We start from the raw sequence: 26,474 nt of genomic DNA, 5'->3' as shown, positions 1-26,474 counted from the left end.
TATGTCATAAATACCACTAAGACCTGGCAGGGTGGCAGCCTGACTGGAAGCTGACAATGTGCTGTGGGTATGAAGGGCGGAACTCATCCAGAAGGAAAAGAGCAAATAAAAGAGGCAGAGATGGAAGGATTGCTACCCTACTTCAAATATATTTATTTAAGTAGAAATCAATGAACCCAGTGCTCATGGAATATGGGGTTATGGACAAAAGGAGAGAAACTCCAGGCTTTATAAATTAGGGGGACATAAGAGTCAGCAACAATGCCAGATAGAAAATACAGTTCCCACGATAAGCCAAGACAGAAAAAGGACCTCAACTAAGAGGTTTGGACCCCAAACAGGAGACAAAATAACAAATGCCACACCATGGAACATTCCACTTAGTGCCCTACCCCACCTGGCCTAGAAACTCCCCACCGACACCTGGGCTCAAAGTTGTCTCCTCTCGAAACAGGCTCCCTCCCTCCCTGGGGCGACTGGTTCAAGATCCTTTCCCATTCCTCACCTGCCAACCGCCACCCCCACCCCCTACCCTGCACCACTTAACACCCCCCCTAGTTCCATTATCCTCCCAGTGCTGAAGGCATCCTTTCAGACACCCCCCATGCTAGGTGCCTGAATAAAAACATGTTGCCTGTGGCTGTCTGCCTCCATGCCTCTCAGACCATTTCTTCTCTTCTATTAGCTATCTAGACAGACACTTAAACACATCTTATGCTAAAAACAGAGCATCTGATAACTCTAGACTTGTCTTAGTGACAATTCTCTCTCTCAGTAGGCTGGATAACCAACTTACTTTCATCTTGAATTTTACGTTTTTTAACAAGAAAGAAGGGCTTGATGAAACAGAAATGACGGAAGCTGGGGGCAAGTGACCACGTGGGCCTGGAGTTCATAAAACCAAGGCCATTTGCAGACATGATGAGACATGGACCCCCCAAAGACTTCCCAAAGAAATATTAAATTAAAGGAACAGAAACAGAAAGAGAAGGATAATATTCATACAGAAAAGTATACGTATCGTAAGTGGGGACTGTACTTCTTTTTTTTTTTTTTGTACATGGACAGGAACCGGGAAATGGACCCGGGTCTCCGGCATGGCAGGCGAGAACTCTGCCTGCTGAGCCACCATGGCCCACCCTGTGTTTTCTATCTGGCATTGTTGCCAAGGGTCTAACGTATTTATTACCTTTCTGGATGCTCAAGAATGCTTCCAGAAACGAAGTTCTGGCTGTTGGCATAGATTCGTGGTGACCTATCCTAATGGTAACCAAAGAGGGATGACTTCTTTCTGAAACCACTCCCTGGAGCTCTGGCAGTAAGAACCTGTTATTTGCCTTCAATTAGTGATGGCAGAACTACATGCCCCCTGCTCATCTAATTGACGTATCAAATTATTTGGGAATAGATCTAAAAGGGAATGAAAAAGATACAAAAAATGGAAGACAAGAACCACGACCAACGATAAATTAAACAGTGGCCCAAACCCATGATAACAGGGTGAGGAAGTTAAAGCCTGTGGGGGGGGAAACGCTGAGACTGACTTTTAGGTGACAATGTTCAAATAAAGAAGATCAGAGAAAAAGGAGGTGTTTTACTTGGGAAGCATGGTGTTCTTTTCCTTCTGCATTCTTGAATTAGCATTCTAAAATTGCAAAGCCTGGAGCACAGAGGGTTAGCATGGGACAAGGTAAATTTAGGGGGTCTATTTTGGTTCAATCTTTGTACATGAATGTGAGGATACAGATTTCCTACCAGCTCCGCCAACCTCCCTGGGAGGTGCCACCTTGCAGAGTTGCAAGGTAAATGAGATGGTGCCCGAGAGGACTTATAGAAGAGTGCCTGGCACACTGGAACCTCTCAAACAACCATCAGTCTAAACAAAACCTGTACACACACACTCACAGCAGCATTATCATAGCCTCACAAATGGAAACAACCCAAGGGCCCATCAACTGATGAACAGATAAACAAAATATGGGCTATCCATACAATGGGATATTATCCAGCCGTAAAAAGGAATACAGTGCTCATACATGTGACAATATGGAAGAAGGTTGAAGACACTGTGTTGAGTGAAAGAATGCCAGACACAAAAGACAAATAGCGTATGATTCTGCTTATAAGAAATGTCCAGAATAGGCGAAACCAATAGAGACAGTAGATTAGTAGGGATGGGGGAAATAGGGAGTCACTACTCATAGATATGGGGTTTCTTTGGGGGATTGATGGAAATGTTCTGGAATTAAGAAAGGGTAGTCGCCCTACTTTGTGAATATACTAAAAACCACTAAGTTGTACACTTTAAGAGGGTGAACTTTATGGTCTTTGAATTATATTTCAATATAGTTGTTTTGAAAAATACAAGGGTACCCATTAACACCTTCCTTTAATATTCATAACTCTACGAGGTAGCAATTATTAACCCCATTTTACAGATAAGGAAATGGAGGTTCAACAAAATCAGACTAGTAAACAACAGAACCACAATCTGAACCTGGCTTATCTGTCCAACCTAAAACCCTCACTCCCATACACTGGCAGCACTGACTTCAACAAGTAGAAGGGACAAGGAGGGAGAGTTCAGCTGGATATAAGGAAGGGAAGTCAACCAGAACTGTACACCTGGGGCACGCCACCTAAGAATAGGGCATACCTTCTTGGCACTCCCCAGGACGAGGAGTGCCAAGAAGGTATGAAGGCCACGCCCAGGGCTGGAAAAGGGAGACCTCCTTTAGGAGGAGGACACTCTTGGTAACCTCTCAATTACTTTGCAATCTGAACACTCCATGATTTGACTCACTCTGTTTTTAGTCTCAGAACACCAGTAAGATTTTCCAATTTCTGTGTTGTTTCTTCAGGTTGTTCTTGGTTACTTAAGAAACGTACATAAGAAACTGTGATATTCCTATACTTTCTTGAAGTTTGACCAATCTTTTACTATCCAAAATAGCATTATTTAGACACTGTGATTTATTTCAATAATTCAGCAAAAGAACGGGAGCTAAAAATTGAGCTATAGAGCATTTGCAATCATCTGGTATACTTACTGTGAAGTTCATTTCCTTGATGGACTGCTTTAGGTGTTCAAATCCCACAATCACTGTGTACTGAGTGTAATTCAAGTAGCCAAGGTGGGCCACAATAATCTCTGCACATTTCTGCAAATAGATAAGATAGATTCTGCTCTCATTCAAAGCAAGCAAGACTCACTTTCCCACCAGCTGACCCATGAAATAACACATTTCAACAACAGATGATCAGAACTGATCATCTCCAGAAAACTCGCCAAAAGCCTAGAAAAATGCAGATACCAGCCAAAAGCAGTTCTTAGAAAGAAAGAAAGAATCAAATGGTTATTTTTGGAAAAACATTAACATATGACTTAAAATTTTTGGAATCTTTCTACTTCAGAAGATCGAAAATAATGTCACCTGCTTAAAAAGCTACATAAAAAGTTAACAATGTGATACAAACTTGGCACTTCCATACATGTACTGATGCACAGGGAAAAATGTAAGGTAAGATACTCCAAATCAGATACACCTGCCTAACTTTACCTCCTCGGTCAACTGTGCAATTGTTGTCATGACACAGAGTGGTTTACATATTTTCCTTTCTCCCCTATCAGCCTTTCATTCCCTACATGCCCACCCCCAACCCCCCATGTTCTCTTCACTAGGAGGTCAGGACCACATTAAAAAACAAGGCTGTGTGAACAGTCGCTAGTGTTATTATGTAGATGCGTGTGCTTATTTCTCTGCCAAGAGTCCTTTTCTTCTGTCCTTCCAAATCTGAGAGCAGGTCTCCTCTCTTTTGGCTCTATCCTTCCATAATGACAGGGAGGACAAAGCCTTGGCTCTGGGACGTGGCTGGTACTTGCCACCAAACCTCTGCCCCTGTCACCCCAGCAGGCCAGCACTCCCTTCAGAGCATCTCTCCGTTATTTGATGGTGCACTGATATTGCATCTTACTAATGTTAGATCCATTCATTCCTTGTCATGCTGAGTTCTTGCTGCCCATCTCTCTGTGCCATGTATATTTAGTTTTATCCAAACCAGGGACCATGCCCTCACATGCCCAGAGGATAGGTAACCAGTCCAAACAGGTGAGCTGATCCGGGCACTGCAAGAGAGTCCTGGTATTGCAAGACAGCCGCGCAAGGGGGCAGTTCTATGTCTTCCCAGGGATGGTTCGAGCTAAAGTTATGCCTCTGAATAGGGCGAAATCACCCCCTACATTACAGAGGGATGGAGGACCAACTTTATCAAAAGCTTCCCAAGCCTCAAATGTCTGAGGTTAGGGTAGGAAAACAGAACTGGGTTTTACCTGAGTAGCCTTGAAATACAGAGAGAATAATGGGTGGAAGGTAGGATGGGGGATTGGATAAAAGTGTGGGACTGATCTAACGGACAAGAAGGAAAGCACAGGAGGAGATGGGAGAAGGGTGTGCAGTGTTGTTAAAGCAGTATGGTGGTCACTAGATAAAATCTCTTTTAAAAACTCAGGCAAACTGGCAACCCAGCTGGCATCGGTCAGACAGGGGCTGCCCCTTAAGGGGGACAGATGCTCTCTTGCTGACCACATGCCCCATTTGCAACCTCTCCATCTGAAATCCAAGTCAACTGCTATTTGTCATGGTATTGAAGCTGCAGTTTGTCTCCTCCTGCCCGGATCAGCTCACCTGTTTGGACTGGTTACCTATCCTCTGGGCATGTGAGGGCATGGTCCCTGGTTTGCATAAAACTAAATATACACGACACAGAGAAATGGGCAGCAAGAACTCAGCATGACCAGGAATGAATGGATCTAACATTAGTAAAAGTATTTTTGCTGCATAGAGAAGCACATCTTAAAAGTTTAAAAATTTGCAAGGGATGCTTTAATTAACAGAAGAGTTCTGTCGGGCTGTGTACGCTTTCAAATAAAAACACCCTACAGTGAAACCACCTGAGGATGTGTTACTCCCAAGTTCAAATCACGGTTCTGCTATTTATTACAATGCACTTAGTGACAGTAGTTCCACTTTTTCACCGGCAAAGTGCAGATAGCCAAGATAGACAATGATCTTTTATATTTAAAAACAACCATGCAAAAGAAACAGTGGCAAATATCCCTGTAATGCAAAAACTCAGTAGCTTTTGAAGCGAGGGCAATGCTCTTTGCAGTGTTAGGGAAGGACCTGAGTAGAGGAACCCTGGAAAAGAGAAGTTTCCAAGGAGCTGAAGCAGTGTGACCCATAGCAGGGCCCCCAGTGGAAGGGGAAGGAACCCATGGAAATACACTGAAGGACAATTTTCAAGATGCACAATACAGAAGGCGTGTCCCAGAAGCCAACAGCACAGACAAACCAGCATATAAGGCAGTCTGGCTCTGCACGAAGCAAAGGCTTTTGGTGGAGAACAAACTCATTCTAGTTTGCACAAGACTTCCTGGTTTTAAAGTTGAGTGTCCTGTGTTATCATAGATAATTGGGGACCATCAGTTACACGAGCTTCAAGACATGCAGCCTTCCACCAATTGTTTATCATGTGCCTCCACTGAGAAGCAGCCACACTAGGGGCTGAGCTACCCAGTGAGCAAGGGCTTCAAGAGGAGGAGGCCAGCTACTGGCATGGGGGTCCTGCTAGACACTCATACCCCAAGGCCCTCCTCTCTACTCAGCAGAACCCACCTAACGCTTTCCATGCACAAGGCCTGGTGGGGCAGACACGGCCACCTCAAGCGGATACAAACAGCACATGTTTTCATATGTGTCCTCGAACTCCATCTTTGCTACTTTCCCCAAGACAGGTGGGGAAGGCATCATTCCATTTTATAGATAAGGAAGACACATTTCAGAAACTGGCTCAGCCCTGCTTACACAGGAGATAAAGAGGGAGGCAGAACAGGGGTCCAGATTACTTTCTGGTGTCTTTCCTAGACACAGTGCATGCTTGATGGATACAGAGAAGGGAACACTGCACTGATTCTTAAAGATTTTTTCTGATTGGCTAAAAAGTTTGGGTTTTTTAGTTATAAAATTAATTACAGGGACCTAAATAAATAAGGGGCTTGAAATGCCAAAAACAGAAAACAAGTACAATTTAAGGGACTGATTTAAAAATACATGGTACACAAAAAGGGGAAAAGAAGTGTAACAAACAAGGTATCAGTGGCTGAGAGAGTTCAAATACATTTGAGAGACTACACTTGAGGTCACTCTTATGCAAGCGTCAGTTAGACATTGCTACTATTGTAACTTGCCAAACCCCAACCAAAACCATTCCTGACAATTCTAAAGAATACCTAAGGCATTACATAAGAGTCTACAAAGGTTCCACGCACTCGGGTAACTTTCCAGAAATCTACAACATCCAGATGGGTCCCTGGACCAGGTAAGTCCTGAAATGCAGAGAGGCCACCCTCTCCAGAACATCAACTAGTTTTCCATCCTGCTATTCCATATTATCAATAGCCCCTTCCAAGGAGAAAAAGTTAGAATGAGCATAACCCAGATGCCCCAAAAAGTGGGAGAAAAATCAAAGGTAATGGTGGAGTTATACAAAGAAGGTAGAATTTAAAAAACAAGTATGGTTGCTGAATCATTATACTGATATTTCTTTTAGTCTCCAGTATCTTAGAGCAGCTAAAAGTAAAAACATAAAATTGTGGAATTGTAACCCATACCAAACTCTGAAATCTGTTCTACAACTAATTGTTGAGATGTACTTTGAAATTTAGTGCTTTTTTTGTGTATGTTATTTTTCATAAAAAAGAAGAAAAAATTGATTGTGATGATAAATGTACAGCTGTACGATGACACCGTGAACCACTGACTATATACTTTTGATGATTAAATGGCATGTGGGAATAATACACAGCAATAAAAAATAATTTAAAAAATGTGTGGTACAACCTACATGTAATTTTCCCAATGTTCCTTACAGGAACAGTTCCTTCTATTACTAGAAGACTTTCAATATACATAAGGAACATTAGAGACAGAAAAATAATCTCTGTTTCCAATTTTAACCACTTTATGTCAAGTATAATTCCTATATATAAATGCTAAAAGTCTTTATGGAAAGGTAGTTCATGTCCACTTATGGTGGTGTGAACAAGGAAGCTTATATTAAAATATTATAGACTGCAAGTCCTTGTCTATTTCACCACGGAGCAAGCTTACACAATATATAATTACAGCTTAAAATTTAGAAAACAGATGTACATGCTTAGAAATTCCCATGTGAAAAAATTTGAGTTTTATTTTCAAGAAGAGGGAATGCAGAAAAGAAGGGATGGCCAGGAGGCAGATTCTGTTCATCCCTTGTGAATGTACTAAAACCTAATAATTCAAAATGTTGACTGCTTTTCTTCTGAAGAACGCTGTATGAACTCACACGTGAAATGATTCCAGTGGCCCATCAGCGCTCCCTTCCCACAACACAGACTGTGGTTCTGACCAGGTCATTATCTTCTCTTAAACGTCAACAGAAGAGTGGCCAGCCACTGTACCTAATCCTTCCCCCACTTGAATTCTTTATTGTCAAGACAAACAAGGCTAGTGCTTTCACTTTTAATAGCTAGGCACAGGATCATGAGGCCTCGCTTTCACCGTCTGTGTTTGTAGTGAAAATCAAGATCAAGCGAACTTTTGCCCTTTGCTCCACGGGAGGTGTCGGTCCTCCCTGAGCTCACCTTAGGACACCTGCATTACCATTTGACAGGTGTACCGCCCCAGCCAAACTTCCCACCTGGCACTGTCCCAGCTTTGGAATAAAGAGCACGGGCTTAAAGCCTGGTCCCTGTACTTACAATCTGTGTCAGCCTGGGCAACAGCTTCAACCTCTCTAAGCCTCAATATTTTTCTTATATAAAGTGAAGTTCTAATAATAGTTTCTACTTCATAGATCTGTTGGGAGGATTTAATGAGACAATGTATGGAAAGTATGTGGCCTGATGCCTAGCCAGAGAAACCACTTGCTATGTGCTTTCAGACATTACTTTTCTCATCCTATAATGATGTGGGCTGCTCTATCTTTGGAGCTGTCCATGTTCTCCAGGCCCCAGTAACCTGCTGAATTCTGACTCAGATTCTTCACTCTAGCAGGTTCTGATTCTTCTGATTCTAAACAGAATACAGTGTAAGTAAAATCAAGAGTGAGGGCTTATTTCCCACTCTGGACTATCAGTTTTCCTCTCCCATAGCCACATGCTGCAGCATGAAAGAGATGCTCAAAAACACAGGCCACTGTTTCTGAGAGGCCAGGATCCTCTCAGGATGGATCGGGGAGTCATCATGATCTACAATCCCGTGATCAAGTATGGTCATGGCACAGTGAAAAAGCTTCACAGGTGACCATAAACATTCACCCATGGGTGAACTGGGCAGAAAGCTAAACAAAGTAAAAACAGGCAATCATGTTTTTATATGCTCAGGGTACGTGTATCTGTGTGTGTACGTGTATCTGTGTGTGTATATGTTTCTAAGACTCTAAAAGGGTATCAGCGCATAAGTTTAGATGAGTTTTCCATGCCATCGTTGGTATCATTCAATTTTTTTTTACTTAAAAAAAATTTAACAGCCTCATACTGTGCTGTCTACTTTTGACATCAGTGCGACCAGTCTGTAACAGGGTAGCATGATGAAAAATCATGGAACGTTCAAAAGCACATACCTCTGCACAAGTGAGCGTCCTTGTCCGATTGTGAACTTTGTTATGAACGAACATTGTGGTTCCATCTTGACCTACACCATCAACCTTAACAGTCATGGAAAAGGTTGTCTGAATAGAAGTTTCTACAAAAGAAAGAAAAGAGAAAGGAGTGAGTAAAAATTCTCTGTCCAAGACCACCTTGGGCACCACACACTGGAAAGGTGCTGCCTCTGCCTGCAATGGCCTTGAGAGCTGGGAACACACAAGAGTACCCGTGAGGATCTCAAGTCCACCATACGGCTTTGTATATTCGGAAACCTCCCACCTGCCAAGCAGAGTAAAGCTTTCCTCCTAGGTTCTGTCTCCTATCCACTGTTCAGGCAGGCTCTATAGAAACCTACATTTTAGATCCAACAGTTTCATTTTTCAAAAAGGCAGATCATTCATGGCTAAGGAATAGTTTTTAATATCCTACAAGTTTTTAATTTAACTTTATATCAAAATAAAAATATATTTCTTATTTTTCCTGTGATTTATTATTTTTTCTGACTATACGCTCATAAAAATTAAGAGGATTAAAAAAGACAAAGATGGCATTAACATTTACAATCCCACCACCAACAAATAACCTAAATAATAAACATTTTTTTCTTCCTTCTAAGCCATTTTCTAAGCATTCAAATACAGAGGAATATAAAATGTACTTTTGGTATTTTAAATTTTACAAAAGGAGGTAATTTTTTTGTGTTATGTGCATTTTTTCCCTCTACTTAATTTACTGGGGGCATCTTTCCAAACTCTTTCTCTACCAGAGGGCCTAATCTGAACTAGAGAAAAAGAAAATAATATGGGTGACTCTCTTCGCAACTCTCCCAAGGATGGTACACAAACAGTGCCATGCTAGATGGGGAGACATTAATTCATTACAAACAGTGGAAGCCTGAGCGTAGGGTTTTCAACTATTGCACTCCTGGCATTTGGAGCCATATAATTCTTGTTGGGTGGGGGGGTGGTTCCTGGGCATTTTAGGATGTTTAGCCGCATGTCTGACCTCTATCCACTAGATGTCAGTAGTTTGACCCCAATCAGTGACAACCAAAAATGTTCCCAGGCACTGCCAAGTGTTGCTGCAGGACACAGAACCAGTGCCTTAAGGTGTGAGGACTCTCCCAGAACCCCACTGAAAGAGGCCGGCTGCTGGGACCCCACTAAGCTAAGCTGACTATCCCCCCAACCCAACTTGCATCAAAATTTACTATGTCTCCTCCTAGAGAGTATTTACAGTGTTTTCAATTTTTCACTGTTATAAATTAAGAATGAACATCCCCTTACATTCATCTCTGAGTACTTGTCCAAATATTTTAAAGTCCTTTCAACCTCTAAATTATGGTGAACTATATTAAAAAAAAAAAAACCATCCCAAAATGTCAGGGTTCATACCTTTTGATTGATTCAACTCAACAACACATGTCAGCCACAGTTGCTGATTATATGTAGACAGTGGATTTGAAAGTATTTGAATTGGCTTTAGCTGGGGTGGAAAGAAAACACAAGTTAAGAAGTAATCCATGTGACCTTTCCACTGAGTCTACCAAAATATCTCCCCTTAACACAAAATTCACATTTAGTAAAGCAGGTCAGAGCATTAGCTCTGAAATTGAGACAGGTGTAACTTTCTTTTGGATAACACCTTTATCTGCCTTCCAGATAAAGAAAGGATCTGCTGCAATCCACTATTTTGCACCAAAATCTTTAGGCAGAGAGATTGCACCTCTGGAGCTGGGAGACAACTTATCTACTTGAACACTGAGGAGACACCACGCATGGAGAAAAAATGATGAGACATATAATATGATAACAAAGCACACCAAAGCAATATTTTCATATTCACGAGATAATACGTCTGGCACAAGCAAGCCAGACACAGCACTGTGTGAGGTCTGCTATTTTCAGCTTTAGGAAAGCCTTAATGGCCCTGGAGAGAAAAATTGGAAGGGGCCATGCTGCCAATGAGACTTCCGCAGTGTCTTTTCAAAAACCTAATATTGGTGCCTGAGAGCAGTGGGATACATAAGGAAGTGGTTTAAGGAGCCCACCCAAGGCTCCTTATTTGCAGGAACAATCTGTGGACACATATTTGTTGTTTCTATATTTTCATGCTTCTGTCACTTGCATTTGGACCATAATGATATCCCAGAGACCAAAGGCTTGCCTAACAGCCATCGTCCCCCTACAGGATGGCCTACTGCCTCCCAGAAGTGAGGCTGATCCTTTTGAAGAAAACCCTATGGTATGGAAGCTATTTTCAGTGTCAAAAATGAGACTTACCACCCTAAGAGCAGAAATTTTAAAAGCCCAAACTACAATCCGGAAACACCACAGCGACACCTCTTAAAACAGGTTGTCAGCTCAAAGGTTGAAGAAAATAAATAAGTGCAAACAAAGTGTGAAGACAGACTAAACAGAGGGCCCTTTCAAACAAGAGGAAGCAAAAAGAATGAAATTTGAAAGGTTTATATGTTAGGGCATTTTTCTCCTTCCAACTTTTTGAAAAATTGTAAGAGAAGAAATCTAGCAAGGAGAAGGGTTAGAAAAGACTGATGAAGGGGGACTGCAGATCAATAATCAGATTTAAACTATCCCTGTTATAGGGCTACAAAAATGGAATATGACTGCATTCAGTTTATAGATATTATGTTTGACATACAGAAAAACAAAAGCATTTAGTTGTTTGAGTTCCGACTCTTTAGTAATTATAAAAGAAAACTGAAATTCTCCAATGAGAAGGACCTTTGGTTTTCTCTGATAGTGGTGAAGAATCAAGGCACATTAAATTTTGTTGTTTTTTTTTTATTTAAAGTAAGTACATGCAAGGAATACCAAATAATCAGTATAAAGAACTGTTAACTGTTAAAAACTTGAAATGGAACCGAATTTTAACTTGGGCAAATGTAATAAGAAAAGGTCAGATAGTGTAAATGATCAATGTTAAAACTTACAATCTAATCAGATCTGTGGATGAATCAGGATGAGTTAATCACCCTTGGGAAATGAGCTGCAGTTCAACAAGAGCCAAGGCCACCACACTTCCTAAGTTCTGGGGTATTTATTAGAGCAGAAAAAATAATTGCGGCAATCAAGAACTCACAGGCCAGCAGGAAACAGTGGAATCAGCTTGCATGCTGTCTGAGGAAAAAGCCGAGGACAAGGATGGTCTACCATGAGGACCCTCCAAGCAGGGCCATCTCTTGATGACCCAGCAGTTTACAATGTCCCACTGGCTGCCACGGAGACCCATGTCTTACCTTTTTGCTATTATTTAGTGAAAAATTAGCTGCAGAAGTCTGGATCACTTTGGGCCCTAAAATACAACAAAAAGTGAAGGATGAAAAACAGGTTATATTTATATTGATATTTAAAGTATTGATTTTTTTTTCAAATGCCAAGAAAAACATGCTTTATATGGAGGTGGTTTTATTTTCCTGGTCATATTTTAGAGATTTTACAAATATAGGTAAAACACATAAACATTTGCAAACAGACACAAGAATATCTGCTCTGCTCTACTTCATGATTTCCCACCGTGGGGAGCAACATATGAATGCCACACATGCTGTACGATTTCCACAGGTTCTGTATTATTAGAAATCCTTTCCTTTCCTCTAAACAGGGCTCTCTCTACACCACACAGACCCAAGAAAACATTAACTGTCTAAACACTGTCTATGTATTTTGTAAAGTATTAAGATTTTTGTAAGAAATTAAAACACATTTATTTATTCATCCAATTAATCCAGTCTTCCAGAAATAGGGGACATGAAGCACAATATATATCAGGGCTCAAAGCGTTTCCTGAAATAATTAATTCACTAGCTTCACAGATTCTTACACTGTAATTCTTCAGTGCTTTGGCCTTAAAAGAAAAGAGTCAAAGAAGTCCCAGTGAATCTGATCTTAATTTAATTTAGAACTGGACTTGTTCTGTAAGCATACCACCCTCAACTGTGTGGTGCCAGTTTTCAGAGCTGCTCCAGCAACCAAAGCTGCCCGCTACCAACAATCCTCCATTTAAAAGGAAGAAACACACATGTATGTGCATCTGCCAATGCGTAACATGCCTTGGAATGTGTTTCTGCAATGCTGACAGAAGAAGGGCTTCTCTATGTAGGAAGGAAGCGTACAGCCACAGTGAAGCTTATTTTTAAACAGAATCACAATTGGAATGGATTCCTACCCCAGGAAGTTAGAGAGTCCGGTTTCCTGGAAAGAATTAAGTAAGGACTGGGAATCAGAAAACCCGGTCTCTAGTCTCAACCAACTAGGCTTTTTGGATCTCAATTTTCTCATTTGCAAAAGGAAGGTGATTAATTCGATGCTCCCTAAGGTACTTTATAACTTTGAAATTCTAATAACTTTCCCACATAAAGTAATTAGGAAGAGAGTACTCTACGGGGAAAAGAAAAGGATGTGGAAATCCTGCCACATTTCTACTTTTCTCAGCTTTGGTGCAACACTTTTCATGTCTGCAGGAGTGGAGAAGGTTGGATATGATCGCAGATGCTTGAGACAGAGAGTGGATTAAGAAGAGAAAGGTTAGCTGAGGTGCTATTGAGACTGGAGACCATGAGAACGGTAATAGCTGTAAAAATGAAGTAAGATCACAGATCTATCTGGTGCTGTGATTCATGCAATGTTTATTCCTTGGTGACTTAATGGGAAAGAAGAGACTCTATCAGCAGCAGCAGCACCTGAATAGCCACCCACGCCCCCAGCTCCCTCAGTCCATTCATCCACTCATGCTCAGTTTAGGTTAAGAAACTACTATTTTGAGACACAAATGCCTCTGGGACTGGTTAGGTCTAATTTTCATTCACACGTTAATGCTGAGTGCATCAATTAAGTAGGCACCTACCAGAAATCATCCTCACTGAAAAAGATATTTTATTTAGGAGGGAAAAAGAGAGAAACGGAGGAACAATGGATACTCTCCAACCACGTCAGGCTCCTGGCATCAGACGGCCTGGCCTTTGGACTAGGCCTGGAGAGACCCAGGTTTCTGGGAATGGTGTAAACCCTGGGAAGACCACTTGGCTTCCTTGGTTGTTCTCCATCTGTGAGAGCAGGCGTTGTACTAGATGGTTTCAAAGATCATCCTGAGGCTAAAATTTATGGTGTTGCTTTACACTGGCTGTCAAATGGGAGGATACCTAGTGCTCTGAAGACAAAGGGTGGGGGAGGACCCACCAGGGCCTCGCCTGGGAGGGCCCTGTAGCTGCTGAACACGTTTCACTCAGTCCTGCCAGAGCTCTGCAGCCACCTGGAGCAGCCCGGACACTCGTCTACAGCCCCCGTTCATAGCCATCGTACATGCTCTCGCCACCATTCGTTGGACTGAGTGCTTACACCACCTGTCTCCCACACAGGGCAGTGAGTTCTGAATTTCTTGGCACCCAGGGAGTGAGGGGGGCGAGGCAGAGTAGAAATGTTTGGAAATTGGAAATGTTTGATTGTCCAATAAAAGACACATTGTCAAGGCTGCCCAGCTGATGGGGTCCCTAGCTGCTGTCCAAGGCATAAAGTGTACAATCCTGATGGTTACTGGGGGCCTGCCAGCAAGTCCAGGAAGTACAGGGGTTGGAGCCCCTCTGCCCCAGTAGGTTCAGAGAGAAACAGCACTTCCCCTTCCAGCAAGGATGCCCTTGGCTGGTGAGAACAAGAGGGTACAGCTGGGAAGGTCTGAAAAGCCAACACCAAAGTTGCTGTAGTCTAATTAGGATGCAAACAGTTAAAAATGGGACCTTACCTTTGATCCCGACGAAGACTGTCAGGCCGAAACAAATGAAGAAGACGACAAACACAAGGACAAAGTGGCGCTTGGAGAGTGTGTACAGCCGCATGGGTGCCAGCCTGGGGAGCAGAAGCCAGGACGTGAGGGACAGACAGGGAGATGGGCGCACAGCAGCATGTGCCAGCTCTCCTGCCTGGCCCCCACCCCCTCACCAGAGCACTCATTCTGAAACCATTGGTCTTCCCAGACAAAACCCATCTCAGTGACCTCTCTGACCACTTCAGGGTCCAGATGACCTTCCTTTATGTTCTGGGCCAAACAGTTCCATGGTGGCCTCCTACCACCTGGTCTGCAGGGGGAAGCCCAAGCCACAGCCACACTCTCTGTGGCAGGAAAATGGCTTTCATACCCATTCAGGGCACGTTTCACTGTTCATGTAAGGGGTGGCTGGATGCTCCACTACACACACACACACACACGCGCACACACACACACACACACCTTCAGCTGCAGGTGCATCAATGCCCTCCCTAACCTTCATTCACTCACAGATGTGCAGCTCACTGCTAACTGTCACAGTCACAACCCAAATCACCGCTTTCTATATGGCATCCCCACTCACCCACAACTGTGTTTTTCCTATCCTGGTTTCTACATAACTAAAGACACCTCATTCGTTTCATCTCATCAGTGTAAACTGTGGAAGGCTGGTTTAGTTTCATTGTTTTTTTTTTTTTTTTTTGGGGGGGGCACAGTCCAGGAACCAAACCTGGGTCTCCCACATGGAAGGCAAGCATTCTACCACTGAACCACCTGTGCACCCATGGAAGGCTGGTTTTGATGCAACTGAATAATTGGCCTGCACTTTTCCGCTTTACACCAACATGGAAACTTATTCAGAGGATCAATCCTAACCTCACCCTATCAGGTTTCCCTCCTATTAATACCTATTTTTCCTTTAGTCTGAAGAAAATGAGAGTGGGATAGTTATCATTTTTCTTTTAGAACTTCCTAGATCAAACTTCAGCAAACAAAAGAAAAATCGGTAAAAGACCAGACAAACATTTAAATACTCGACTCTGAGGTCTAAGCCACCAGAAAAACCAGCAAGTACAGCTGTGCTCCAACAAAACTTTATTTACAAACAGGCAGCGAGCCAGAGGTGTACACCATGTGCCAATCCCTGCCCTATATCCATAAACCCAAAGAGAGGGGAGCAAATGTTTGGTTTGTTTTGCTTTGTTTCTTATGCTCTTCTTACCCCACAGCATTTCCATCCTACCCACCCCACCCCCACCCTACCTCCCCAAAGGCGGAGCCCGGAAACTAAGCAAAAGGTTATTTGCTTTCATGGTACAAAGCACACATGGGTATGCACTCACGCACACACACACTCTTCTCTGCACGGCTGCAGCGCACAGTCTCTGAGGAGGAACTCAGCCACCCAAGCTGAGCCCTATCTCAGGGCTGCGGTCACCACAGGTGACGTGGCCTTGCTGATACCAAGCCTGCTCACACCAGCCGTACCTGTGCAGCCTCCTGGTGAGTGTTCAGGACTTTTCCATGGACTCTCAGATCAGGATGTCCATGTCTCCTGAATGACAGGGTCAGTGAATAACAAGAATGAGTGCCTCCACGTCACCCTAGGGGGCTCTGGCCAGACAATGAACCACAAAAGATCCTGCTTTGTGGGGAAAGGGAAAGCCAATGAACTCAGTGGCCCCATCTCAAATGATTTAAAACCCCATAAAAAGAGAAGAGGCCTGAGAGCCTTGAAATATTAGGGCTAGAAATGACCTCCTGGGACAAAGTCTAACCTGTCCAATTTACAGGTGGGGAAACTGAAGTCCAGAGACTTGCCTGCAAGGACGCGGCTCGTCTTGACTGAGTCCACCCTGCCCTGGGGATAACTGTGTCTCCTTTAGAAGAAGCTCTGTGAGGCTGGACAGAGCTGAGTTCTGCCCATGCCCTTCTGGGGAGACTCCTGGGCAAGTATAAGGGTCTCCTTTCTCACTCTGACACCTTCTCTGTTCTCCCCAAGTGGAAGGTCTACCATTTAGTTTCTCAACTCAACCTGTTTAATGCAGTTTTGTTTTAGGGCCCTACAGACAGGAAGATTTCTAGGTAGCTGCAAGGGGTGTTTCCACTTTGAAAAAATATCATACAAGGCTAAAAAGCAATAAAAGATCTTGTACTAGATCCTAGAGCAGAGAAAGAACATGAGTGTAAAGACTGGAGAAATTAACTGGGTGGGGAGGGAGTCTGGGGGAAGGGTACACAGGAGCTCTCTGTGCTATCGCTGCCACTCCTCTGTAAATCTAAAATTATCTCAAAAAATAAAAAGTTTTTTAAAAAATGAGGCAGATGGAGTGGTGCGATGGTGGCTCAGTGGCAGAATTCTCGTCTGCCATGCCGGAGACCGGGTTCAATTCCTGGTACCTGTCCATGCCAAAAAAAAAAAAAAAAAAAAAAAGACTCCTGGTCCTTCTTAGGCACTGCCATCCCACTCTTGTCAGGGTGACCTGCCACCTGTGAGCAGGCCTGGCATCGAGACTCTAAAGAACACCGAGAAGCTCCTCAAGCACAGGCTGAGAGCATGGCAGAGGAGATTACTTAGAAGCAGAGAAAAAGGGATTACGATCATTATATTCTAAAGTTTGATTTTAAATATCTATTACCGATATCCTGAAAGCAGATATGGAGCAGGTAAGGAATGCTGGAAAATGAGACGTTAAGACGGACAGCCCAAGATCAAATTCAGGCAGCATACAACTTACCCAGGGCATTTTCCAATTTTATCCTCATTAAAGCTCAATAAAATCTATCATTTTCCTTTCCTTAACACTTCCACTTAAATTCAGCTCATTAGAAATTTTCCTGGTTGAGTAACCTCTCCAGATCCAACAGAAAAACGCAGAGAAGGCGGAATAAGGCCACCGCAGAGGAAACACGCTCACGGCTTCGGCGCCTACACTGCGCCAGGCTAGGTGGCGAGAGGACGGCAGCCAGTGTCTACTGTTCACTGTGAGCAGTGAGCCCTTCCAGCACCCTCCGCATGGGGAAGTCGGGGGCCTGACACTCTCCCTAGCGCACTGGGGTGCCTGGGGGTTGGGCGAGGGCACCCAGCAGAGTACAGGGTTAATGCCTGTGGGTGCCTTTCCTTCCTGGTTCTTTCTGCTCTCCACTTCCATCTATCTCATAGCTCTGAAGGACTTCACGAGAAAAATGAGACACCGGAAATCCCAAAAACATCACCCTACTTCAGACAAATCAAAGGTCTAAGGTGTGTTCACAGTCAAGCAAAACTTTGAGAAGCCAACATAAAGACAGGAGATGGAGCCAGGAGTACTTGCCAGAGCTGACCTACCCCGGCAGCCGAGACCCAGCTCTGTGACTACAATTGCTGGGCACAGTCCCCGTCGCAGCACAGAATACATTCCCTGTGCCAAACCTGGTGCCTCAAGGATTTCTCTGCCTACTTCCCATTTCGCTTTCTTGCTGAAATGCTAGCAATCACGCTAAACCTAGACAACTAACCTAGAGTCTTTTATACTCTATTATCAGACCACGGAGAGGGGAATATTTCCATGAAGGCATAGAAGGAAGAACGCAATGCAGAAAACAGACACAGCCTCGCAATGAGAGGCCGTTCAACCCAAGGTCTCTCCTTCACCCTGAGTCTACACCTCTGCTGTTACACATACTCTTCTTGAAATCCACCAGCCCACTATCCTGGCGCCCTTACTCTTCACCTCTCTAAATACGCTGAACTCCTGCTGCTTCTTTAGTTGTCCTTACCCCCCTTCAGGAGCCACTGCTCCTCCCTTCCCTCTCCCCACCCCACCCTAAAATAATCTCCCGCGTCATTTTCATTTAGACGCCCACTATATTACCTTATAGCCAATAGATTTAAAACCAAACTCATTCAAAAACAAAATAAAAGACATGCTTCTACTCCCAATTTCCTACCTCTATTCATTCTCATTACCCTATTTTGAAACTTTGGAGTCATCTCCTACACCCCACACAGCTAGTTTCCCTAAGTTGGTGGTGAAAGCCTAGGGTGCAGAGAAGGGCTCCTCATTTCCCCACAACACTAGGGACCAAGTCAAGCCTACCAGCTAACAAAATCTTCTGTCTAGATAACCAAGCAGGAAAACTTACTACAACCCCCTGCTGCCTCATGACAGCAGTCTCTACTTCTTCTTGATGGGACCCACACATCATCTTCCTCTCCACATATCTGTTCAACATGGCCATCTAATACATAAACTCTAAAATTCTGGCCCAGTTGAAGCACCCAGCCATTGGAAGATCTCCCAAATGCGATGGAACAGACTAAATCCTGAGACTCCCCTTGTACTCTTTGGGCCCCTTCTAAATAATCTTCATTTCATAAGTGCTTTGATACACCACAGAAATATTCCCTAGAGAAACTAAAACACTTTTATTGGAAAGGCTACCCAAAAAATGCAGACATAATCCAAATTATTGTAAGCCCTTCAATATGCATATCCATAACCAATATCCAAGGGAACTCTTCTAAGTAAGGTGAAATCTGTAAAGACACATCCAATTCATATGTGAAAAGAGCTGGAAAACTATCCTATGGAGCTCTCCACAGCCTAAGTGCATTATCATCTTATTGGAATATATTTTCATAATGCTCCTTCTCACCCTTTTTTCTTTTTCCCGTCTCTACTCTCCTCCCTTGGTGACTTCATTCTGTTTCAGGCTTTAAATATGATATGATTACATTGAACAATTACCACCTTTACATCAATTCAGCATTCTCCTGAACTCCAGACTCATATTAAACTACGTGACATCTCATGCAATGGGCATCTCAAACATGACATGTCTAAAACTGAACTGCTGATTTTCCTGCACATCTGCTTCCTCTGCCCAAGTCAGGAATGACCACTCCATCCTTCCAGTTGGAGGTCAAAACCCTTGAAGTCACCTTTGACATTTCTTGTTTCTCACTCCCTACAGCTGATCCATAAAAAAATCTTCAAAATATACATAGACTCTGAGTACTTCTCACTTATCAGACTAAGTCACTCTCATCTTTCATCTTGAGGATAGTAGTTTCTACCTGGTTTTCTCCTTCGACCTTTGAACTCTACACTCTGTCCTCTACCCAGACAACTTTAAGGAAAGTCAGATTGCTATTTCCACATTCAAAACTCTGCAATGACTTTCACATGACTAAGAGTGATAGCCAAAAACTTTATAATACAATTGTCACTGGTATGCTGGTTATCAATGCAGTTGTCTTAGTTTGCTAATGCTGTTATAACAAACACCACACTTGCGGGCTTAAACATTAGGAGTTTATCATCTCTGTTTCGGAGGCTGGAAGTCCAAATTCAAGGTATCAATAAACCATGTTTTCTACAAAGTCTAGAGTTCTAGTGGTGGCCTGCTGGCAATCAACCTCTGCCTCTGTCACACGGCAATCTGTCTCCTATCTACTCGTTCAACTTCTCTCCTCCTACAGCTCGGTCATCTGTGTCTCCATCTAGATTTCCTCTCCTTGTAAAGACTCCAGTCATTTTGGACAAAGGCCCAACCTGATTCAACATGATTTCATCCGAACAGGATCTTTGAAGAGACTATTTACAATTGAGTTCACACCCACAGGACCGGCGGTTAAGACTTGAATGTGTCTCCATGGAGGACATGATTCAATCTGCAAGATGGGTTTGTGTGCATATGTTTGTTTTAGCACAGCTCTCTCATTATTATTACCATTTCATTCTAAAGAACGGACAGGAGCCACCCAGAGAGGAAGGAAATTTCTGCTGACTATCCAGTGCCACACTCTGCCCTCTCTCACCCTGGGACTCCTGCTGCAAGCCAGCCTCCTGACAGAGGCCAAAAATGCCAAACCCTCCGTTCCCAGCCTTTCTCACAGCTAGGGCACAGAACCTGGAGGGAAAACAGCCGGGGGGACTTCTACAAAAGATTTCCCTTTCTAATAATGGGAGGTGTATGAAAGGAAAAACCTCTTTTGCTTCAGTGGATGTAATTATGACTCTGGAGTGGCTGTAGTCACCCAAGAGACAATAGGCAAGACACAGCAAACAGGCCCAGGACACAAAAGGGAAAGATGAAAACCACCAGTCACTGAATCAACAGCCCAACCCGGACTTGGGAATGAGTGAGAATATACCCTTGTGGCTGAAGACACACCAGTTAGATATTCTTAATAAAATCAAAAGCTTCCTAACAGTACACATACCCAAAAAATAAACCAAAATTTAAGATGAAACCCAAATACTAAGTCACACAGACATTATGGAAAATGGCCTATCTCAAGGCACTTGGAAATACCCGGAATATGAAAACAGTCATCAGTTTTCCCTCCCCCTGAGGTACTGTCCTTCCTACTTCCATGGATGAATTTCTCCATCTGGGCACTACCCCTCCCCCACCCCCACCCATTCCTCATTGCCCAGATGAGATCCCACTTCTGGTGGAGCCATTCCCCACCACTCTGACAGAAAGCAACTGTCTACTGGACAGCAAAGCACGATGCATAAGTCCATCTGGAGATTTTATGGTGGGTGATGAACTGTCCATACCCATCCACTCCTGCCCCAACCTGGAGCTCCTCTCTAGCCCCCGTGCCCAGTGCTGGCCTCGCAAATGGCAAGTATTCAATGTATACCAATTATTTGTATCTCTACTCACTCTTCCCTGGTTTACCCTTTTTTCCTTCATGTTCTAATATTTCCCATGCTATGAATAAATTATCTAACATGGAATTACAAAATTTAACATTTTTTTAATCTCAATATCATTGTTCTAGTTTGAAAGTTGCCCAAATGGGACATACCAGAAATGGAACGGGGAACTTAATAAGTTGCAAATTTACAGTTCTAAGGTTGTGAAAATGTCCAGATTAAAGCAAGGCTATAGCAATGTCCAATCTAAGGCTCCAAGGAAAGATACCTCAGTTCAGGAAGGCCAGTGACGTTCAGGGTCTCTCTCTCACCTGGAAAGGCACATGGTAAATATGATGATGTCTAATAGCTTTCTCTACAGGCTTCCTGTTTCATGAAGCTCCCTCCAGGGGTGTTTTCCTCCTTTATCTCCAAAGGTCTCTGGCTGCATGGGCTCTAAAGCTTTTTCCAAAATGGGTAGAGACACATCTCCAATGAAACCATCTAATCAAAAGTTACCACCCACAATTGGGTGGGTCACATCTCCACAGAAACAATCAAAAAGCTCCCACCCAGCAATACTGAATGAGGATTAAAGGATATGGCTTTTCTGGGATACACAAGATTCAAACAGGCCCAGCTGTCTTTTAATATTTTTTATGGCTCTGGCAGTTGCCCCTCCTTCTTTTAACTGGCCAAAGCACCTCCATGCAACTGTCTTCTCCCAAGTACAAATCCTCCAGGGCACACATGCCAGGTCAGAAGGCCACCCTGTCTCCTTACCCAATGAGCTGGAACCAGCGCCCTGATTAAGAGCCACTGCACACTTTAGATTCCCTGGAGCCAACATCATCCTTTCAGCTGAGCACTTCTTGCTCCCACGCAGGCCTTTAAAGTGTTAATAAATCAGAGCAGCTAAAAAGAAATGGTGGAGGGAGTACTCGATGAACTAGACTAGTTTAGGAGACTGGAAGTAGAATGAACATGATATGGATGGAAACTGGGTTAACAGAGACTGTGAGAAAGCACCTTGAGGTTCTGTCTTTAAGCAATGCAGATCAACAGATGGGAGGAAAAACCAAGCACCAACAAATGTCCCTGCCTTTTACAGAACCCCAAATGGCAACTAGCACCAGGAGTAAGGCAGAAGAGAAAATTATCCAGGCTTTTTATAAATATGTTTTGATCTCATTTCATAAAGTCACTAACAGTCGGTAGATATTACAAAATTTGCTTCATATTCAGCTGTTACCCACAGTTCCCATTTTAGAATTAAGCAATTAGACTCTGAACAGTAGTAAAGGACTTCAAATCTTTAAGCCAGTTCCCCACTTTGGTTAAGATTTTGTTTTTTCATAATCTACATAAATGCTGGGCGGGCCGCGGTGGCTCAGCGGGCAAAGTGCTTGCCTGCTATGCCGGAGGACCTCGGTTCGATTCCCGGCCCCAGCCCATGTAACAAAAACGGAGAAACAGAATACAATAAAACAAGAAAATGTTTAAAAATGTTTCCCTTTCTTCCTTCCTTCCTTCCTTCCTTCTCTCTGTCTTTCCTTTAAAAAAAAAAAAAAAAAAAAAAATAATCTCCCTTTGGTCCTAAAAACAAGCTTGGCGCCTGTCAGCCGGGATTCAAATACTGCCTCCCCTACTTCCTAGCTATGTCACAATAAATGAGCTCAATAACTTCTCAGGGCCTCAGTTTCCTTGCTATAAAATGGGGACAAGCAGAAAATGCACCTCATAGGGTTGTTGGGAGGCATAAACTAGAAAATAAGTATGAAGTACTTAAAATAGTATAGAAAGAATGTATTAAGAACTCAATGCATCAATTAAAGTAATTATTAGGCTTTTTCTCTCTCTACTATTTATTTTTTTAAGTTCCACTGTTCATTCTAATGATATCTCTGAAGACCCACTGTGAAAATCTCCCCTCCTCTAGCCCAGACACCCAAAGGAAAGGGCAGTAGTATATGACATTTCTTAAGCACCTACTTGGTGCCAGGCTAAGAGGTTCCCTGTGCAGCAGGTCTACCAGTCCACTGGCACATGTAAAGCAGGCAGAGGGGGCAACACACTTGCCAAAGATCCAGCGAGCAGACAGATGTGGGATTTGAACCCACGAGCACACACCCCAGCCTGTAAAGATTAGGGGAGAAAGGAGGCCCACCACCCCCTCTCACTCATAATTTCGGCCCCTCACCAAAACCTTTCCTTTTAAAATAATCTACTATTTAATGGATTTTGAGATGAAACTTCTGAGAGGAAGGAAAGAATGAGAACTCTGCCAAATTCAATCAGCCACATATAAGATATTACAAATAATTTACCTTTAGCTACTCAAGAATTAAGTTTGCAGAACATTCAAGAACCAACAACCTCAAAAGTTATTTTAACGAGCAATGGTCGAAGCTCCTCAAGGAACCATGAATTCATGGGTATCCTTTCCAGGTCGTAAGCCCAGTGACTCACAGCTGGGGACACATTTGCTAGGTCATCGAATGATTTCCAAGGCCAAATGGAGCAAGGAAGTAGGACCACAATGGTCAGCAAGCTTGGTCTAAGCAAGGGGCATGCTAACCTCCGAAACCAGCCCATCAACAGCACTTCAGCCGAGGGCCAGGCCGAGGGCTCTGGAGGCTGGTGGCCTGGGCTGGAAGTCACCCCTGCCAGCAGGTGACCCAGGGTGTCACCTCACCTCTTGGCATGTGGCCCTGAGAGCTCATGGGACTTCTCCGCACTTCACCTTCCTCATGGGGAGAGTGGTTTTGAGGACTAAATGAAATGATATATTTAAAGTGCTTACAACAGTCCCTGGTACAAAGTAAACATTCAAAAGTTATCTTTCCTGATTTCTATAGAGATCAATTTGGTTCAATAACAACAAAAAAAGATTCTAAGAAAAGCAATCCAGAAAAGTCTACGGCTGCAGGAAATTGAATAGTGAGGCCAGCCCGGTATCCGATCAAGTGCCAGGAGATTCAGAAGGCCTGGAACACAGAGACCACAGCAGGACCCACTGTGCTCAATTCATCGGAGCCATACCTTCACAGGTGGAGCAAGAGGAGTCAAGGGAAGGCACTTTTGCTTTTAAATGCCACCCGTATGAAAGGTACAAAATAAAATACACCTTAAAAAATGGTTTTAAATGCCATATAAGATGCACAAAAAAGTCGTATTTATTAAAATGTGCTACAGTAAGAGCAAAGCAATAAATGAATGTATCTCAACTATGTATAATACCATAGTTTAAGTAGGAAGTCATCTTCTCACCCTGTAAGACACACTCTACACCTTCCCTCACCCTTATTCTTGGGATCATCAGAGAAGGTGCTGCGCCACATGAATGGGGTTTGAAGGAGGCTTAACCATAACGTAAGGTTTTAGGAACTAGGATCTCTTTATTCTGACTGGTGTGGATGGCAATCGCTCCTGCCTTCTTAAGGAGAGCAGGCTGGGCTGAATCTGAGCAGGTTCACTCAGGACAGGATGAACAGCGGAGCGCATTGGGTACTTAGCTCGCCACCACAACTCCAAAGCGGCCACTGCTCCCCAAGGCCTCTACTCTCCATCCTCCCCACCCCAGTTCTTTCTCCCAGCCTCTCCACCTCTCTTCTGGCTCAAGTCACGTCTCACCTTTCTCAGCCCTGGGGCGGGCAGGGCTGTTACAGCCAATCAGTCAATGAACCTAAGTCAAATACACACTTCGGGTTTTCAGGCTCCTCACTCCCCACCCCCTGCCTCCTGCCCCAGGATTTTTCTTGCCTGCCAAAGCCTTTTTCCTACTTCCAGGTGCTGTTCTATTCTGAATGCTGGATGATGGTAGCTGTCAGACCTCCAGAGAACCACATCCCATACCAACCCCCTTATTCCTTGCTCAACACAGCCTGAGACCACTGCTTTAAGAAACCTGTTCAATAGTGGGAGAAATTAAAAGACCCCACTCCAGTGCTTCATTCAGGCTGTGGTTTTGCAGTTCTTCCTCAAGACCTTTACTTAGCAGCTTCCATTTGGTTCTGTTTCTCTGTCACGGAAGAGATTAGCACAGGACTCCAGTAGGAGACCCAGATTTCAGGCCTAGCTGACGCCCACAACACTCGGCAGTCCCTCAAACTCTCTGCCTCTCTATTTCCTATTAAAAGGGATAACACCACCACCCACCACCCAGAGCTGCTGTGAGGATCTAAGGACATCACCGATGGGAGAGAACTCCTAAGACAGCTAGATGTCACTCCACTCAGAAGATATGTTCCCATGGTATTCCAAAAGTGCTACTCACATAGGATATAAGAACACTGTCCCCTGGGCTGTGTAGAGACAGCACTGCTACCTCATGTCACTGCTACCTCCATCTGGGTTTTAATTTTTTTTTTTTAAGACCTTTAAATTACCCATCTAGGACTGACACTAGGCTAGTCTGATTTCCCATACTGTGCTGAAGTGAACAAAGCCGGGGCTTCTGAGGAAGCAGAGGGAATGTTTCCTTCCACCATGAGTTTGCACTGAAGAACACCCAGGATCTTACTTTTCTATGTTCAGAATCAGAGGTCAGCAGAGGTCTAATGCAAAACCTTTCTGCCTCTAAAACCCCAAATAAGCACAGAAATACACATGGTCCTGTTTTAAAGCATAACTTCTTTGGAGGATTGTGGGAACTTGTCCTCTAAACCTCCTGTCACCTACACTGCTCCACAGAGCAAGAAGACCCTAGGCATTGCTTCTCTGTGACTCTACAACTCCCCTCAACGCTAAACCTCTTTAATTCTCGCTTCTTCCTTTCCGGATGCTCTCTTGGGGGAAAAACCCAGGTGACTATGCTGCATCAAAAACAAATAAAACAGCGTCTCCGGAGCCCTTGACAGGTTTTTCCTCATTAAAACACCTGAGCTTCACAGAAGTAATAAGGCCCAAAGTCAGCAATGTAAAACTCATTAAACTCGGTATTCCTGTAGATCCAAAGCGGCTGTGGCAGGGTCACGACGTGCCATCATCATCAAAAAGCATTTATAAACCACCTCTCTTTACCCAGAGCTGGGCTACATCACAAAAAGCTGAGTGGGGCGCTCCGGACGCTTTTAATAAAAAGGTGCCGAATGGGGCCATTGAGAAACAGGGGCCCACAGCCTTTCCCTCAGGAAGACTGGGCCAGAGGCTGGGGGCAGGGGCAAGAGGTGCCCGAGTTAGGGCGCCGAGGGGATCCGTGGACAGCAGGCCAATCCTCAGTCTCTCGAGGAAAGAAGGGAGCGTCACCCCGTTTCCCCTGTGCGGGAACCTGCAGTGGGTCCCCAGACAAGCGGGGGGAGGGGGTGGCAGCTGGTCTCCAAAGATCCCCTTGGGTGTGTGTTCTTTGAAGCGCAGGAGGGTCCTGTAACCCCCTG

The 26,474-nt window shown here is 43.8% G+C and overlaps 1 protein-coding gene across 2 annotated transcripts in view; it reads right to left on the bottom strand.

Annotated features, from left to right (window-relative positions):
- TMEM181 (transmembrane protein 181) overlaps nt 1-26,474 on the bottom strand; it is a 60,242-nt gene that overhangs the window by 33,377 nt on the left and 391 nt on the right. Inside the window, exons 1-7 of one of the 2 annotated variants that reach the window (XM_077149382.1) lie at nt 17,206-17,443; nt 15,956-16,022; nt 14,444-14,547; nt 11,946-12,001; nt 10,081-10,171; nt 8,662-8,783; nt 3,051-3,161 (exon numbers count right to left, since the gene is read on the bottom strand). In XM_077149382.1, the coding sequence (XP_077005497.1) occupies nt 3,051-3,161; nt 8,662-8,783; nt 10,081-10,171; nt 11,946-12,001; nt 14,444-14,537 (474 nt within the window). In that variant the 5' untranslated portion in view covers nt 14,538-14,547; nt 15,956-16,022; nt 17,206-17,443. Of the gene's footprint in view, nt 1-3,050; nt 3,162-8,661; nt 8,784-10,080; nt 10,172-11,945; nt 12,002-14,443; nt 14,548-15,955; nt 16,023-17,205; nt 17,444-26,474 lie in introns of those variants that run through there. The other variant, XM_077149381.1, reaches the window with a different exon arrangement.

This window comes from Tamandua tetradactyla, chromosome 2 (assembly GCF_023851605.1).
Source record: "Tamandua tetradactyla isolate mTamTet1 chromosome 2, mTamTet1.pri, whole genome shotgun sequence".
Lineage (NCBI taxonomy): Eukaryota > Metazoa > Chordata > Mammalia > Pilosa > Myrmecophagidae > Tamandua > Tamandua tetradactyla.
The sequence above is the reverse complement of the archived record's forward strand: the minus strand, read 5'-3'. Positions and strand labels throughout refer to the sequence as shown.